The sequence below is a fragment of the Pterocles gutturalis genome, unplaced genomic scaffold, assembly GCF_000699245.1.
Source record: "Pterocles gutturalis isolate BGI_N339 unplaced genomic scaffold, ASM69924v1 scaffold51499, whole genome shotgun sequence".
NCBI classification, from domain to species: Eukaryota; Metazoa; Chordata; class Aves; order Pterocliformes; family Pteroclidae; genus Pterocles; species Pterocles gutturalis.
In genome coordinates this window covers 1-14461 of record NW_010137694.1, presented here as the reverse complement: position 1 = coordinate 14461, position 14461 = coordinate 1, and the positions used below count along the sequence as shown (strand labels likewise).

At 37.7% G+C, this 14461-nt stretch overlaps 1 protein-coding gene across 1 annotated transcript in view; it reads right to left on the bottom strand.

Moving 5' to 3' along the window:
* The window catches only part of LOC104468507 (protein unc-79 homolog), a 29689-nt gene extending 15784 nt beyond the window's left edge, over window positions 1-13905 (bottom strand). Inside the window, exons 1-5 of the mRNA XM_010082675.1 lie at window positions 13780-13905; window positions 11922-11990; window positions 11171-11281; window positions 6536-6640; window positions 1392-1469 (exon numbers count right to left, since the gene is read on the bottom strand). Of these exons, the coding sequence (XP_010080977.1) occupies window positions 1392-1469; window positions 6536-6640; window positions 11171-11281; window positions 11922-11990; window positions 13780-13881 (465 nt within the window). The 5' untranslated portion in view covers window positions 13882-13905. The remainder of the gene's footprint in view (window positions 1-1391; window positions 1470-6535; window positions 6641-11170; window positions 11282-11921; window positions 11991-13779) is intronic.
* Between the last annotated feature and the right edge of the window lie 556 nt (window positions 13906-14461).

Here is a 14461-nt window from a genome sequence, read left to right as displayed (position 1 = left end):
AAAGCAATGCTTAATTTTTGAGGCTAAGTGATGAAATTATCAAATTAGGTATCTTTTTAAAGTCACCACAAACTAGTGCATCCAAAGTCACAGGCGCAGGGCAAAACATTGCAGTACAGTTTACAGGGGAAACTACTCTTCTTTGACCTCTAATTACCTACACTTTGAAGCACAGAAGCTGATTACCCTATCGAAGTATAAAAATGAACCAGATTTAGTTTTGATCACAAAATTATTAAGCCATAATTGAGTTTCAGTGGCTAAAATCTGAAAAACTGCTAACGTTCTATTTTTAAGCCACTGACCTAGGCACTTCTCATTTTTGTATGTTAATATCAATTTACACGGTGTTGATCTATGCCCCCTTCTGGCTTTTCAAATGCTATGACTGACAGTTCCCTTGACAGAATAACATAGAGTAAAACAAGGTCACTGGCAGCCCTGTCAGCATACCCTCCATCCAGTTCATGTGGACTAAGGATTCCACGTGAGTTCTAAAATATTGAATAGAATTATAAAAGATACTATACAAAGACTTCTCTCCAAGCATCTACTCTGTTTCACTCAAGCAGCAAGCAGCCTGATTCTCTATGATTTCTTCTGAAACAATCGCTTTCCTATCATACCTTGTAGCACCAATGTTAGTAGTCTATTAAAAGCAAGTTTAAACTTAAATATTCTGTTGGGAAGAAAGGTATTGAAGACTTGCATTAAAAAAACTCACACACTTTAGAAGATATATGGGAAAGATCCTATTTGGTCACCACTAAAGCTGACAGAGACACGCATACAGGGAAATGAGTTTTCCTCAGCTTGTGAAGCAGACCTGGGCTAACCCTCATCCATCTGTTTGGGTATCAGTCCATCAGTCACATGTCATGGAAGAAGTCAAGATCTCCAATTGTGCTACTTGCATATTCACCAGGCGCACATTCAGCACTTAGGCAATTATGAGTACGGGTAATTAGCTACACTCATCAGCAGGATATAGATGAATGCCTTACACATTACCAGAAAAATGCCATTAACTCTCTTCTTTAACCAGATAATCTTTTGTGAGAATGGAGGCAATGGCTTGTAGCTTTCCTCCCTGCTACTATTTTCTAAGGCATTCGGATGGTCTGTTCCCCACATGTTGTCTTCTTGAGTGCAGGCTCCAGCCACACAGTTACCTGACTAAAGACTATCAGTGAAAGTAAGGGAAACAACACCAAGTTGAGAACTTTTCTGACATTAATAAAAAGGAATAAACATCTCAACCTCTGCTTGCAAAACACCTTTCCAACCAGAAGAGAAATGAAAACGAAACAACATTAAAATAAAGCAAAATGAGCTGAATAATATTTTTTTTAAAACCAAAACTAAGAAATGGAGTTTGATTCAGTACTTACTCCAGGCATAGAGGCAATCATCTGTTTATGCAAGATTGTTGACTCAGCTAGTTTTGTTCCAGCATCTGCACAAACAAACTAAGAAGAAATTAAAGACAAGTTATTTTCCAACTATTTTTGGAGGAACCTGAAGACACTAGTAAGTTATTAATTACTTTATTAAAAGCAGTTCAGATCTCTTTTTGCTTTTTTTCATGGTAATTTGCCTTTAGAGCTCTCTTTCTTTATAAAAAACCTAGTTAACTCACCATTATAAATGAGTCAATTTTAATGAAAAAAAAATCTGACTTTAATGTGCTTCATTAATACATATATGCTACGCAGGAGCAATTTGAAAAATATTATATAATAAATCAGACTTTATGAGCAAAAATATATATCTTTGCTATTTCTTGCATATATCAAATGTTCCTCTTTCCTTACAGAGTAAACCATGATAGAGGATGACAAGGCAGGATGCAATGCTCTTCACTGTGATATTACAACACTTTCACTGAAGTTCTACAATGATCAATTATGCGAACAATTTTGAAGTTGAGAACATACTGGTACGGCATGGTACAACTTCTGCATAATAGAGGCCACAATACTACAGAAAACCAAGCTGTTTCTGAAAGAAGGTCAGTATCATTCTGTCATAGTAAAATATCGCTAATTGCTTTCCTTATGCCTTTATTTTTCATGCTTTTTTTTTTGCTTCTTTTTATTTCCAAATCCCTTGACCCAAAATCTCTGATGTCTATATCGTTCATACATTAGACCTGCTAATACTGTTATTTAATCATTATAAGCTTCAATAATGCATGCAGATGATTTGCTTGTTCCTAAAACTTGTTGTCCTAATACTGTATTCGCATTTGAGTGCAATGTAACTTTCTAAGAAAGAGCAGACAGAAAAGAACTGTCAGACTAAGGCCTAAGCCTTAATTTTCTTGTATGAAAATTAACACTATGGTACCTTCACAAACTGAGACAGATACTGACTACATATTATATTTTACAGTTGTCTGATGCATGTGTATCAGCAGTACTCTCAATGACTGACTGCTCTTCTTGAAAATATTTCCAAATATCTTTTACAGACCTAGAATTAACTCTTACACTTCCCTGAGCTTTAGCTTTTAATGACAGATTTAACCTGAATTCGGACTGCCTATCAAGACTTGGAAACTACTCAACCTATGTCTTGATGAAGAGCTTCTTCTTTGAGATAAATACCAGAAAGATACGCCTGAGTTTAGATTAATAATTTAATTAGGTATCCTCATACATAGGCCTGTCTCCCATTGACTCTTCTGGTTAGAATTTATTTTGCACCAGAATAAGCCAAGTGGAAATAAACCAGGAATCTAACTCATATTTCAGTTGGGAGATGGCGTGGTGCTCTTCTGTACCACAGCTGTAATAATTACATGGGAAGCAAAAGAAAGCCTTAGGGTTATGGGCTGTATCAATCCAGTAAAGACAGCTGAGTCTTAGTCCAAACAGCAACCATGACTCTCCCCTTTTAAAAGAAGGGCCATTAATGGGCTTAGGCAAATAGATGACAGATTTTCTCCTAATGCACCCTGTCTCAGAAAGAGCAATGCTGACACTGGGTCTGCCCGCTGGACAACAGATACGTTGTTTTCCTGTGTGAAGGATTTCTCAGTCAACCACTTGTGTATAGATTAGGGTTCCCTTGTATTACATCAGCTGCAAAAAACAGACTGTAATTCCCTGAAGAATCTGGCTGAGTATGTTTAAGATCCAACAGTGAGTTCAGTACACTGCTACAGACATTGTACAGCACTCGCCATGTAAGTCAACAAAAAAACCCTTACCAAAGACAAATGTAATTTATTTCAGACATTTTCTTTTAAGAACAATAATAAGAAGCAGCAGCCAAAGCAACCTCTACTGGCTTCCTGTAAGCTTTCTACATCTTTTGCATAGATGAGTTTGGGTCAAATAACAGGTATTGATTCATATATGAAAAAACACCCGACAAACTCCTCTCCATTCCTAATGAATAAGTAGGCCTTGTTTAGCATATCATCTTTGTCATCATCAGACTGCTAGTTCCAAGGATCCTTCCTAACGTTATAATGCAGTCAAAAGAGGATGAGGAAAACCAAACTCAAAATGAAAAAAAAATAAAATCTTACATTTCTAGTCCAACTCACTGTAATTTATGTTGTCTCCCTCTACAAATACCTCTAAAAATACCTCCACAGTGCAAATAATTGCCATGCCTCTTGCTAATTGTCTGCTGAGATACAGCTGTAGGACAATATCTAAATGGGAATGTCTTCTGACTGAAGTGAATTATCTATATACCATAATCTATGTTATACTTCCATTCATAATCAGAGTTTTTATATATTCCTATAAATGTACTATACGTAACTTTAAATCTTTCTGTTCAGTATTTAGTAGAACAGATAGTCACGGAAACATAAGCTGAACCACTGCATTTACACTGATTTACATTAGCTGAAAGTAGGAGTCACCTAAGCAAAACAGATATGATGATACACAGAACCTTAGAGTCTGACTGAACAAGCAAATCCTAATGAGACACTAATATAGTTTGAAGTCAGTGGAAATCCAGAAGATGTGTGCTGAAGAACTGAGCAGGAAAAAGTATTGGGAAACAAAATGCAGGGTGAAGAAGGAGTTCCTATGGAAACTCATGGAACAGCAGCAGGTACATGGTGGCTTTCATTTGCTAGGACAAATCAAGGAGACACTTTCTGTATCCTTTATCATCCAGGACACCTATGCAATGGTTGGGGTGATCTGGTTAAAATTCTCATTCTTTGTGAAGTGGGATAAAGTTAATTCTCATCTTAGCACTGATGTCATCAGTGACACCAATTGTACCATGTAATCTGGATGAATGTGGGTGTCTAATGTACATTCCTAGGAATTCCTTTGTTAAGCAGCCCACGACTGATCTTTCATTAAAGTGCTCCTAGCTCCTTTGTTATCTTGAACATTCTGACTGAATCTCTGTATTCTGTGTGCACTGTCTGTATAGAATCTGGTATACAGGCTAACGTCCATGGGGATGTGACTGTCTTGGAAATTAAAAGCATTTTTGTTTGGTGCTATGTTAACACTGCTATAGCTTTATGGATTCAAAACCATACAATTTGAATTAATATTGTAATGGCTTTGTGTGGGAAAGATGTGAACCAGTCCCTTCATTCCATTAATGACACCAAAGAAAATTTAAATAATCACATACATATGTGGTTTTATCAGGAGGTTTCTTAAATTACAACAGTGTTTAAGATGGGCTTAGTGGTTACTATGGTATTTAAATTCACGAGGCTGTTGAATGATTCAGACCACATACTACTGAGGGCTGCCAATTTGCACAGTCAATGGGAGAAGCAGTCATCATGCCTCCAGTAGGTATCTATGGCAGATGGTCTGAATACAACCCCTATTCTTTACCATTGACTGCATAAAAACAGAAGCTGGCTGCTTTGGATAGCAGGAAATATGAATCACTTCATCAGCCTCTGAAAGAGAGAAATCATGAAAGACATTTATATCCACACTAGGTGCTGTTGTGTAAGGTATGAATACAGCATATAGGAACAGTGCTAGAGGAAAACCCAGGCAATTATCATTTTATCTTTATGAGATAAAGATACTGTAAGAGAGAGTTTTGCTTATTGTGTCTATCAGGTGATTGACTCAATGTGAAGGCCAAGTGTTTACCAGTTAAATCCCATGCCAAAACTGACATGGCATGTTTGCATTCTCAAATGAGGAATTCAGGATTGACTAGACTGTGGGATTGCCACCCTTTGGGGTAGCCACAGAACTGAGCTATACAGTGGAGCCATGCAGAACAATTGCTTTATTCTGTAGTACAGGAAAAGTCAGTTCAAGTCAACAAACATCGATGTACATGGTATCAAGCTGTACCACTGCACCCGTAAGACAGAAAGAGGTTGTTGGTTGTTAAGCTATTTGATGGTCTTGGGTGGGATCAGAAAAAAATAAGTCTGGGCTTAAAAAACAAACAAACAAACAAACAACCCCAACAAATTTCTGCTTTTTAAATTAAAATGGATTAAAATAAATAACCCTTTACTATCAAAAGAAAAGAACACAAGTGTTATTCTTCCCCACCCCAAATTTTTCCCCTAACACTGATGGAGTAATTGTTTTCAGAGTTGTTCTAAATGCCATATAATTTAACTTGTCAGTATTACTCCTCTGTCAAGTGGCAACCAATTATTTACTATGAGTAACGCACCAGTAATCAAAAGAAAATGAGCCCATAGTAAGCTATATGAAGCTTTGACCCCATAATGGGAGGGAAATGAGTGAATGGAGCTGTGATGCTGGGAGCATTATGAATGATCTAGGTAACAAACATCTTGCTTGCTGTTATGCTGGTCCCCTATCATCTGAAGTTACTAAACACATGTGATGGTTACCTCGCTGTAAACAATGAGAGCCCACTTCCTGTGACTAAAATTGATGGACTTCAGTAAACATTTTTGTGGGAAAAGCTTGTGGTGCCAAACAGTGCCATGCTTGGCATTTTGGAGGCAGAGAGATTTTTCACAAGTTTCTGTCTTACTTCCTCATATTTTCCTATGAAAAACTAGCTTAACTCCTACTTCAGCAATCCACAGAAGGAAAGGAACAGATATATTGTCTATTGTCTTTGTTGAAAAATTCCATGTTAAAAGAGAACGGTTTTCAAGGACTGGAGACAGCTTACTCCCTGCCTGAATAGACAGAAATTGAATTCTGGCACCCCTTCCCACACAAACTGCTCACTGGCTTTGGGGCTATGATATGAAGACAAGGCAGCAGCTGGGGCAGCTACCCCATTGGGACATGGTATGAAGCCCAATGGACTCAATCCTTATGGGTCTCTTCCAACTCGAGGCATATTCTATGATCCTCAGTACATCAGCAATGTGGATTCCAAATTTAGTTTCTCAAATTTTTGTGTGGGAGTCTAAATGTATGCACCTATGGTTACAAATGTACCGATTTTGATACAAAAAATTCTTACTTACATGGCTATACTTTCTGCAACCATGTGGACCTGCTTCCCTCAGCCCGCCCCACCCCAAATTTGGGCCAAGACAGGATCAGTATGAGAATTACATAGGAATCTCCTGTACCTGCACCAGCAGCAGCAGATTCATGTCTGGTAATGGTGACTTTAACTTGAGTGCCTGCAGTAACTCCAATATGACACTGCGCGTCAAGTAGAATTTGTCCCTTTCCTACAACAGAAAAACACAGAATTGTGAATGTCCCGAAATTCACTGACACCCACTAGTAAACCATAAAGATACTTTTTATTTAAGTTTGAGAATAAAAAAGTTACAAAAGTGTACTGGTTTCTCCTGTCTTACAAAAAAAGCAGACATTCATCATTTATGTAATTCTGCAGACTTGACTGAACAGACATCAGTGAGGGTGATTCTCCTTTGACACTGTATCAGGCACTATATACAAGACTTTACTATTTCACATGTGAAATGCATAGATTTTGGAAAACAGATATAAAGCCCGGGCATGCAGCACAGCTTTCACTAAGTAGTTTCACATAAAGGGAAAAGGGGAAAGCAGTAAGGACTGACACAGAACAAAACTGGTAATAGTATTTAGCATTACTCCTTCATTAAACTTGACAGAAATGGTCTAGATTTTACCACACTTTTTTTCTGCTGTAATTCCCCTTAAAATAAGGGTGCCTGCACTAAGGCAGCTTGGACATCTACTTTCATTCATTAGACTAGCAGTACTTTCTACTTACACAATAAAAACCATCTTGACTACAGCTGCTACCGCAGAAATGTTTTAAAACACAGGGGGAAATCAACCAACGGAGATTAGAACACAGAAGCCTAAGAATAAAGTTGTAGAGCTGAGACAAGGAGGTACAAGAGATAAGATGAGCCTGTTACACATCTTGCTTTGACATTCTCTGACTTTAGATGATAAGATAAAAATGTGGAACAAATCTATAACCTGCTACTGACCACAGCAACTCAATTTCTACCAGCAGGAAGACTTACACTGAGCTCTCTTTCAAATTACTATTAGAAATGAAATAATGTTGTTTAATAAAGAGAGTATCTACAAAGTGTGCTTGGGATTTAAAGCCTAGTATCTTCCATCTTGTAAATCTCATGCACTTGTCTGCTCTCTTAAGTTAAATGTGTGGAACTTTTTACTCAGACAAGGACTCAGTTCCTCTGTGAAATGGGATGATAATGTTTGCCTCTTCCTCAAAGAAGTCTTGTTAAGGTTTAGTTAGGGACAATCAATTTGAAGGCCACCTGCAGCCGCACACAGTAGCAAGCGCAGCTAAAAGCGAAGGAGTTGAAGAGACGAATAACTGGAAGTGAGAGTGAGCTTTGGTTGCAGCAGACCAAGAAGCCAGTCACCAGCGTTCCTCCTCACATACATAATGCAGTGCCATGCTCAGACAGTTGACAATTACATCCCCCAGAACACTGGACACAAGTTCCTATCAGTAACCCAGTATAGTAGCCTGCACATACTGGAAAAGAAGAGAGGTAAAATTCTTTCCAAAGCAGGCAGATATTTTATGGATTAACACCAATGCTACACAGGATATCATTTCGCCATAATAAACTGCTTTGTCAGAACACTGGAAAGGGAGCACAGGCTTCATGAATCCCAGCTTTCCTTGGCTCTAAGGATAATACAACAGTAAATTACCTCTTTCTCAAGGAGGTTTCCTACCTCACAGTCTAAACTCTTCATGTTTGTTAAGCATGTGCAGTGCAGAGAGATGAAGCAAAATCAAGCAAAATGTTTTTTTGACATCTGACCTCTTGCTTCCTGCACTGTAAATCAGGAGCGATTACACTGCAGTCAACAACCCAGAGTACCACCCTCCCCCCATCAAAGTCTCCTTATTCCTATTATTCTGCTCGTGATAAATATGTATAAACATAGTTTATACATACTTTAAGAACTTTATATTCTGCCACAGAGATGTAAATGAGTATTAATGCCATAAGAATAATGCCCACAGGAGTCACACGTGTAAACCTGGTACCAAAGAGTCAAGAATACAACCCCTTTAGCCTGTTCAGCCAAATTAACTCTCTGTAATGTCTATGCATCCCTATAAGAAAAAGGCCTTGCAGCCTTCAAACTGTGACTTGCCAGAGGTCTATGTGTAGAATGTGAAACTACTGAAGTTTGTTTCTAGCAGAATCTCAGGGCCTAAACTTAGTAATAAGAATAGTAAAATTGGTTCTTTATTGGAGCAGTATGCTATTCTCCAAGTAAACCAGCATAAAGCAAAATTCTTTATTTTTCTCTGTTGCTACTACAGTAATTACAAATACTGAAGACTGGCCACTTCAATATTCTTTAAAAAAATTAATACCAAATCATGTCATGTCCAATTCAGTGGCACTCTGCATTTACTTAATAAGGGTCAACAGAATGCTAGCAAAAGACTAAGTTTAGGCTCAAGCTTCTGCAGCTGTAAGAGATAAGAAAGCCAAAAAGTGTCCATTTAGGACATTACGTGAAAGGATACTTGAAAGTAAGACTAGAGATAAGAAGATTACAATCCACAGAATAGATGCTACTCTCAACTGAGAGTTCCAAAGGCACAGAAAAAATCAAATTGCTGAACTGGAACAGAAAGTCAGACAAGGAAATATCAGATTGACGTGAGTCTTCAGGCTCCAAGACAAGAGAAACTGAGATATTCCTGCCATGGGGTATTAGGAAAATGTTGGAGACAGGGAGATTTTGAGTAGTTGTACAGCACTGGCCTCTACAAAGTGTATGACAGAGTGGCTTGGTCTCTGAAAAAACAAGAATCCTCCATAGCTTAGCTGAAAGTTAGTGTTCTGCTCCAGCCAGCACATTCAAAGTTGCAAACCAAATAATTAACTCTGAGTAGTTTCAATGTTCACAGATTATATTCCTTCTGGAATTCACTTCTACACAGTTTTCTATCACAAACAACGCTCCTACTTGGCTACAGTGATTTCCACCAAAGAGAAACACAGACATCACAACTACTTTGTTTTTTTTTTTTTTTATAACAGCAGTAATTAATTTGATATTTCTAATGCAAAACCATGCTAAACTTTCAGAAGCAACAAAGATAATGTAGTGTGGAATTCCTCTAAACTAAGCATTTTGTGGCTATAAATTGCAGGAGACCATTCGCTAATGATTCCATTTCTGGGTCACCAGGTTACATTAAACTAAATCAAGAAGGAGATTTTACCAAGCACTATAGTCCAAGCTTCCTGTGTGCAATTAAGTACTCAATATATTAATAGAACCAGGAAGCCTGAAAGAAAAGCATAGCGTTTTTTAATACCACAGTTTTAATAAAATTTTCTTGAAATAACCGAAACTGCAGAGCATGAAGGGAGTGAAACATGTCCTGTATTTGACAATTTGCTTTAGCAGGCGTCCATGAAATAGTCTTATCAGCCCATAAATGCAAGAGGAATGTCTTTGCTTCAGTTTTAAATGGGGGCTTTTTTGTTTCAACGAAAAAACTCCACCGTTGGACTTTAAGTTAATATTTTTCTCATTTTTGCCCAAAGCCTTAACTATAGATCTAACCCAAACTACATCCAAAAGCTGGAAAGTCTCTTCTGTATTGAGAATTTTTTTTCTTTCATAAACTCTTGTCTTTCAAAAGGGACAAAAAAGCTAGTATTTGCTTGCTGTAACTAAACATACTGTTGGTTTCTATTTGATGCTTCAAACCATTACCTCCGGTAAATGTTTTTCTTATTTACTTGTAGTTCAGTTTTTTGCAAGAGTGTCATCATTTTTAACCTTTCTTCTTCACTATTTGTCCAGTGATATTTTAAGTCTTATCAAGACTGAAGCAATGTGCATCCCAGTTGTACATTGTCAATACAGAAAATCGTGTAGCTATTTATGAGAGCATGTTTCCTCAGGATTAATTTCTGGTTTGACAAACGTATCGAGGATGTAGAACCTAAGGACTGAAGCAACATTTTTACTCAGTACCTTATCAATCTACATAAAGGAGAATACAGGGCCTTAGTAAAAGGTTTGATCGATTTTTGTGGATTTTGTTGTTGTTCAACTTCTCACCAATAGCTACAAAATGAACTTGAGTAATAACTGCATGTTACTTGTACACCACAGCTTTCATCCAGGAAATCTTAAAAACTTTTTAAAGGTACACATACTGTTCTCTTTTCTACATAGCTTACAGCCATGCATTGCCACAGTGAGATGCCTGATAGAGAATGAACAAGGATCTAAGCTGGGAAGTTCCTAACAAGACTCCAAGACTTGGAGTCTTCCATTTTACTTCACTATCTCTTCCCTCCCCCCACAGCTCTGCTCTCAAAAGGCACTACCAAGAATGTTTAAGTTTTTACTGCACAAGGTGTGTGGCTAAACTTGTGCACTAGGAAAGATACAACTGTACAGGCATTTTAAGTCATGCATGAATACCAGATATCATCTCTATAAGAGAAAAAAACTTCCAAGTCATGAAATCACACCAAAATACTTTTTTAAGCAATGTTTTAAGCAGGTTCCCTTTATCTGTGTCTAAAGTAGGAATGTGAAACTAAGTATTATTAAAAGGCACTGAATCACGATCACTACTTGATTAGCCAAACTACATTAAAACTGTTGACATGTCTGAAACTTGACACTGATTTCATCTGTACTTACAAACATCCTACTTGAGAGAAGCAGGACTTTGTCCTATTTTCAGTTGTCCCTAAAGAAAGATATAGTCTCATTGTTACCTTAGTGAAGGCTCGGTAGCACAAACCACACAGTTCCACCAGGTAGGCCAGAGTGAAGACAGCATTTTGAATTACAAAGCTTAGTAATTTTGAAAAAGGCTCCAGAAGACTCTGCAATGACATGATTTAGAGAAATCAATAACTGGTTGCTCAGCAAAAGAAAAAGCATTGCAACTCCAAAATGTCTGAATGGAACAGCATTATTTTTAGCTCAGAGACTATCTTGTTGGGTTTTACTCTGTTTTGGTCAAAAAGCTAATCTATCTAGCATTTGCCTTCATGCTTGTATGAGAAACTAGAAGCAAAAAAATTAGAAAATGGTTTCACCTCTGACACAGTTCTTACAAGATATAAGAGATTCTGCAGTGTTTATGCAGGGAAACCTCACTGACTTCAGTGGAATTGTACTGCAGAACTTCTAAGAAAGTTCATTAATATTTTTTTCTTTTTCTCCCTAGAATGATATAGAGAAAGGAAAAAAAAAAAAAAAAAAAAGAGGGGGGGGGGGGGGGGGAAGAGAACATCAAATCTTTAAGAAGATATACATTCACACCCACACAGGAATGTAATCCCACCCACACTTTACTGTAACCTAGATTCCAAAGCTCTTATTATTCTCTGAAGAGTATTGAACTGCACAATTTTATGCTTATATATAATACTTTCCTAGCTTGGGGATAAGAACACATTCATGGAATAGCACAGGCTGGATAAATCTGAGGCAACAGAGTTTTGTCGTCTTGGAACTTACCCTCGTGGCACTAGTGGTAGGTATCTTCAACAAGCAAATCATGATTCTTAAACTAGAATCTAAAGAACACTGTGAACATATTTGAATGTAGGAAAAAAGAAAAAAAAATCAGAGTTAGTACCTTTCTGTGTACCTGTCTTGCTTCTAGTGGTAGCAGCTATGAATAAGTTATAGGTAAAGACTGAAAAATTATCCCTGATGATTGACCTTTACTTACTTTGCCTAAACTGGCTTATTCCTGAACACACAACCATATCCCTTCAGTAGTAACAAACCACAGCATTAGCCTTGAGATGAGAAAATTTTACTAAAGGGCTAGTTTAGAAAAGTTGACTTTACTCCTTTTATGACAAAAAAAATCCTAGAAATGTATTTCCACTGTAATAAAAATGGATTGGGGGTGTGGGGGGGTGGGAAGAGTGAGTTAGCAGAAGGTACATACCATCTACCTCATGTTACATTTCTGCGGTTGCCCTGGGCTATGACATTTTCCCCCACACCCCAAGACAGGGCTGCAACTCACACCCCATAACATTGCACCCTGGCAACAGCTGCTCTTTAGCCCCCTCTAAAGTTATTTTTTCTGGTGTATTTGATTTATCTTCTGCGTAAATCACACAGGTTGCAGCAGAGAATCGGACTTTTCAGGGTCTATCCATTGTTTTGCCTCATCCCTGCTGCAAACATCTACAACAGCAAAGAGTCAATTATGGCCCCAGAGGAAGGAACAGGAGACTGAGAGTTCAGGAGCAAGAGATTGTTTTACTTGTATCACTAATGATACCTCCCATGAACAAAAGGGTAATCAGAGTAAACTCTCCATCTAAATGTTCTGTGAATGGCAGATACACAGTTGAAACTATTAAGATACAAACAATTTCATTTCTTTTTATTTATTTCAATTAGACAAGATGTAACAGATTAGGGTGGCTAGTATGCAAAGAGAATGGTTAACACCTGTTCTGCTTAGTAAGTGCTGCAGGATAGTGCCTCAATTTACCAAAACCTAAAGAGGTTTCAAGATCTGACTATTGCATAATAGTGCCAAGGAATTTAATATCATTGATGTGATTTGGTGACACCCAATTTAAAAGACAATGTTGTAAGTCACAAAGTTAGATTTTGGATCCCTCAGCTCACACTGAGCAGCACTGTTTGCACAGAAGAAATCACCATTTCGCTCATTCACGCCATAGGAAACAAAATCAAAATACGGGCATCAGAGTCCCATGTTTACTGGAAAGATTCAGAAAAGTTTTTACTGTGTTTACTGAAAAGAAATCTGGAAATGTAGATACCAGGAGATAAAATCCCCCTGTATGTCCTCTGAGCACTCAGAAATCAGAGCCCAAAGCTTCTACATTCAGTTTCTGAAACTACATTCTGATTACAGCCAGAACTACAACCTGGTCAGCCAAAGAGGCTAGGCTCCGTTCCCAGTAGACTCGGCTCTGTCTGACTATTGTGTACATTGAGCAAATTAATTAGGTGGTGCTGCTCGTCTTGAGAGTTTTATGTTAACAGTTAAAACCAGATGGATTTTTATTGCCAAATGCTGATTCTCTCAAATGCAGTATCCTAATCTAACAAAGACAGGGTATGGAAAGTGTAGAGGCAAAAAAAGCCAACAAAGAAGTGAAGAGTACTCTGGTCAGAGTTGTTATTGTTACCTGTGGAAAAATATAACTAAAGGTATGGATCAGACATACAATAAATCGAGTCATCTGGGAACATTAGTTGAATCATTTGAAAATATTCACAACAACCTGCTCTGATTTCTCATCTGCCACCTTTCCGCTATTTCAGTACAGCCTGATCAATGGCAGTATAGCTTGTTTCAGATGTCCATACATCATACCTTAAGTGGCAAAACACAAGGGAGTTTAGTAAGGAAGGTCTGAAACTGATTACTAATTGTGGTCCAGAGGTTGCTGGGCGAATCCATTGGCAAGGCTTCCATGAAGGTAGCAATATTTTCCAAACAGCGTAGCATTGCACCCCCTGCTGGTAAATTCTTTTTGTTGTTTAAACCCTGGGAAAAAAAAACGAGAACTGTGAAGAAATCTATACATGCAGAAATGGTCCCTTAAACAGTATTCAGAAACGCTGAGATTTTTTTTTTCAGACCAAATACTACTAACCTCTCCTATAATGTTAATGACAAAATGTTGTGCAGGGAATTTGAACTGTGTATATGACAGGTAAGTCTAGTTCAGTTCCTAAAGTATTGACCAAAAAGATTTTGAGACAAATGTTGTAAGCAGAGTCCTAACACATAACCTGCTTAGACTGGCATGGCAGTAAAAAAAGCAGAACTCATAAAGTATTCACCAGTGGATTGTCCATGTTTTCCTTTGGACAGTTTTAAACAAGAGATGTTCATTAATGTTCAGTAGACCATGTATGCTTTTCTTGTGTACTACGGTCAGGCCTGGAAAGACATAAGCAGCTTTAAATTCATGTCAAAATCTCCGTATGAAGCAACCACCATGTTCCATGTTCCATGGTGATCCGTGTAAACTTAATGAGGTTTAATAAGG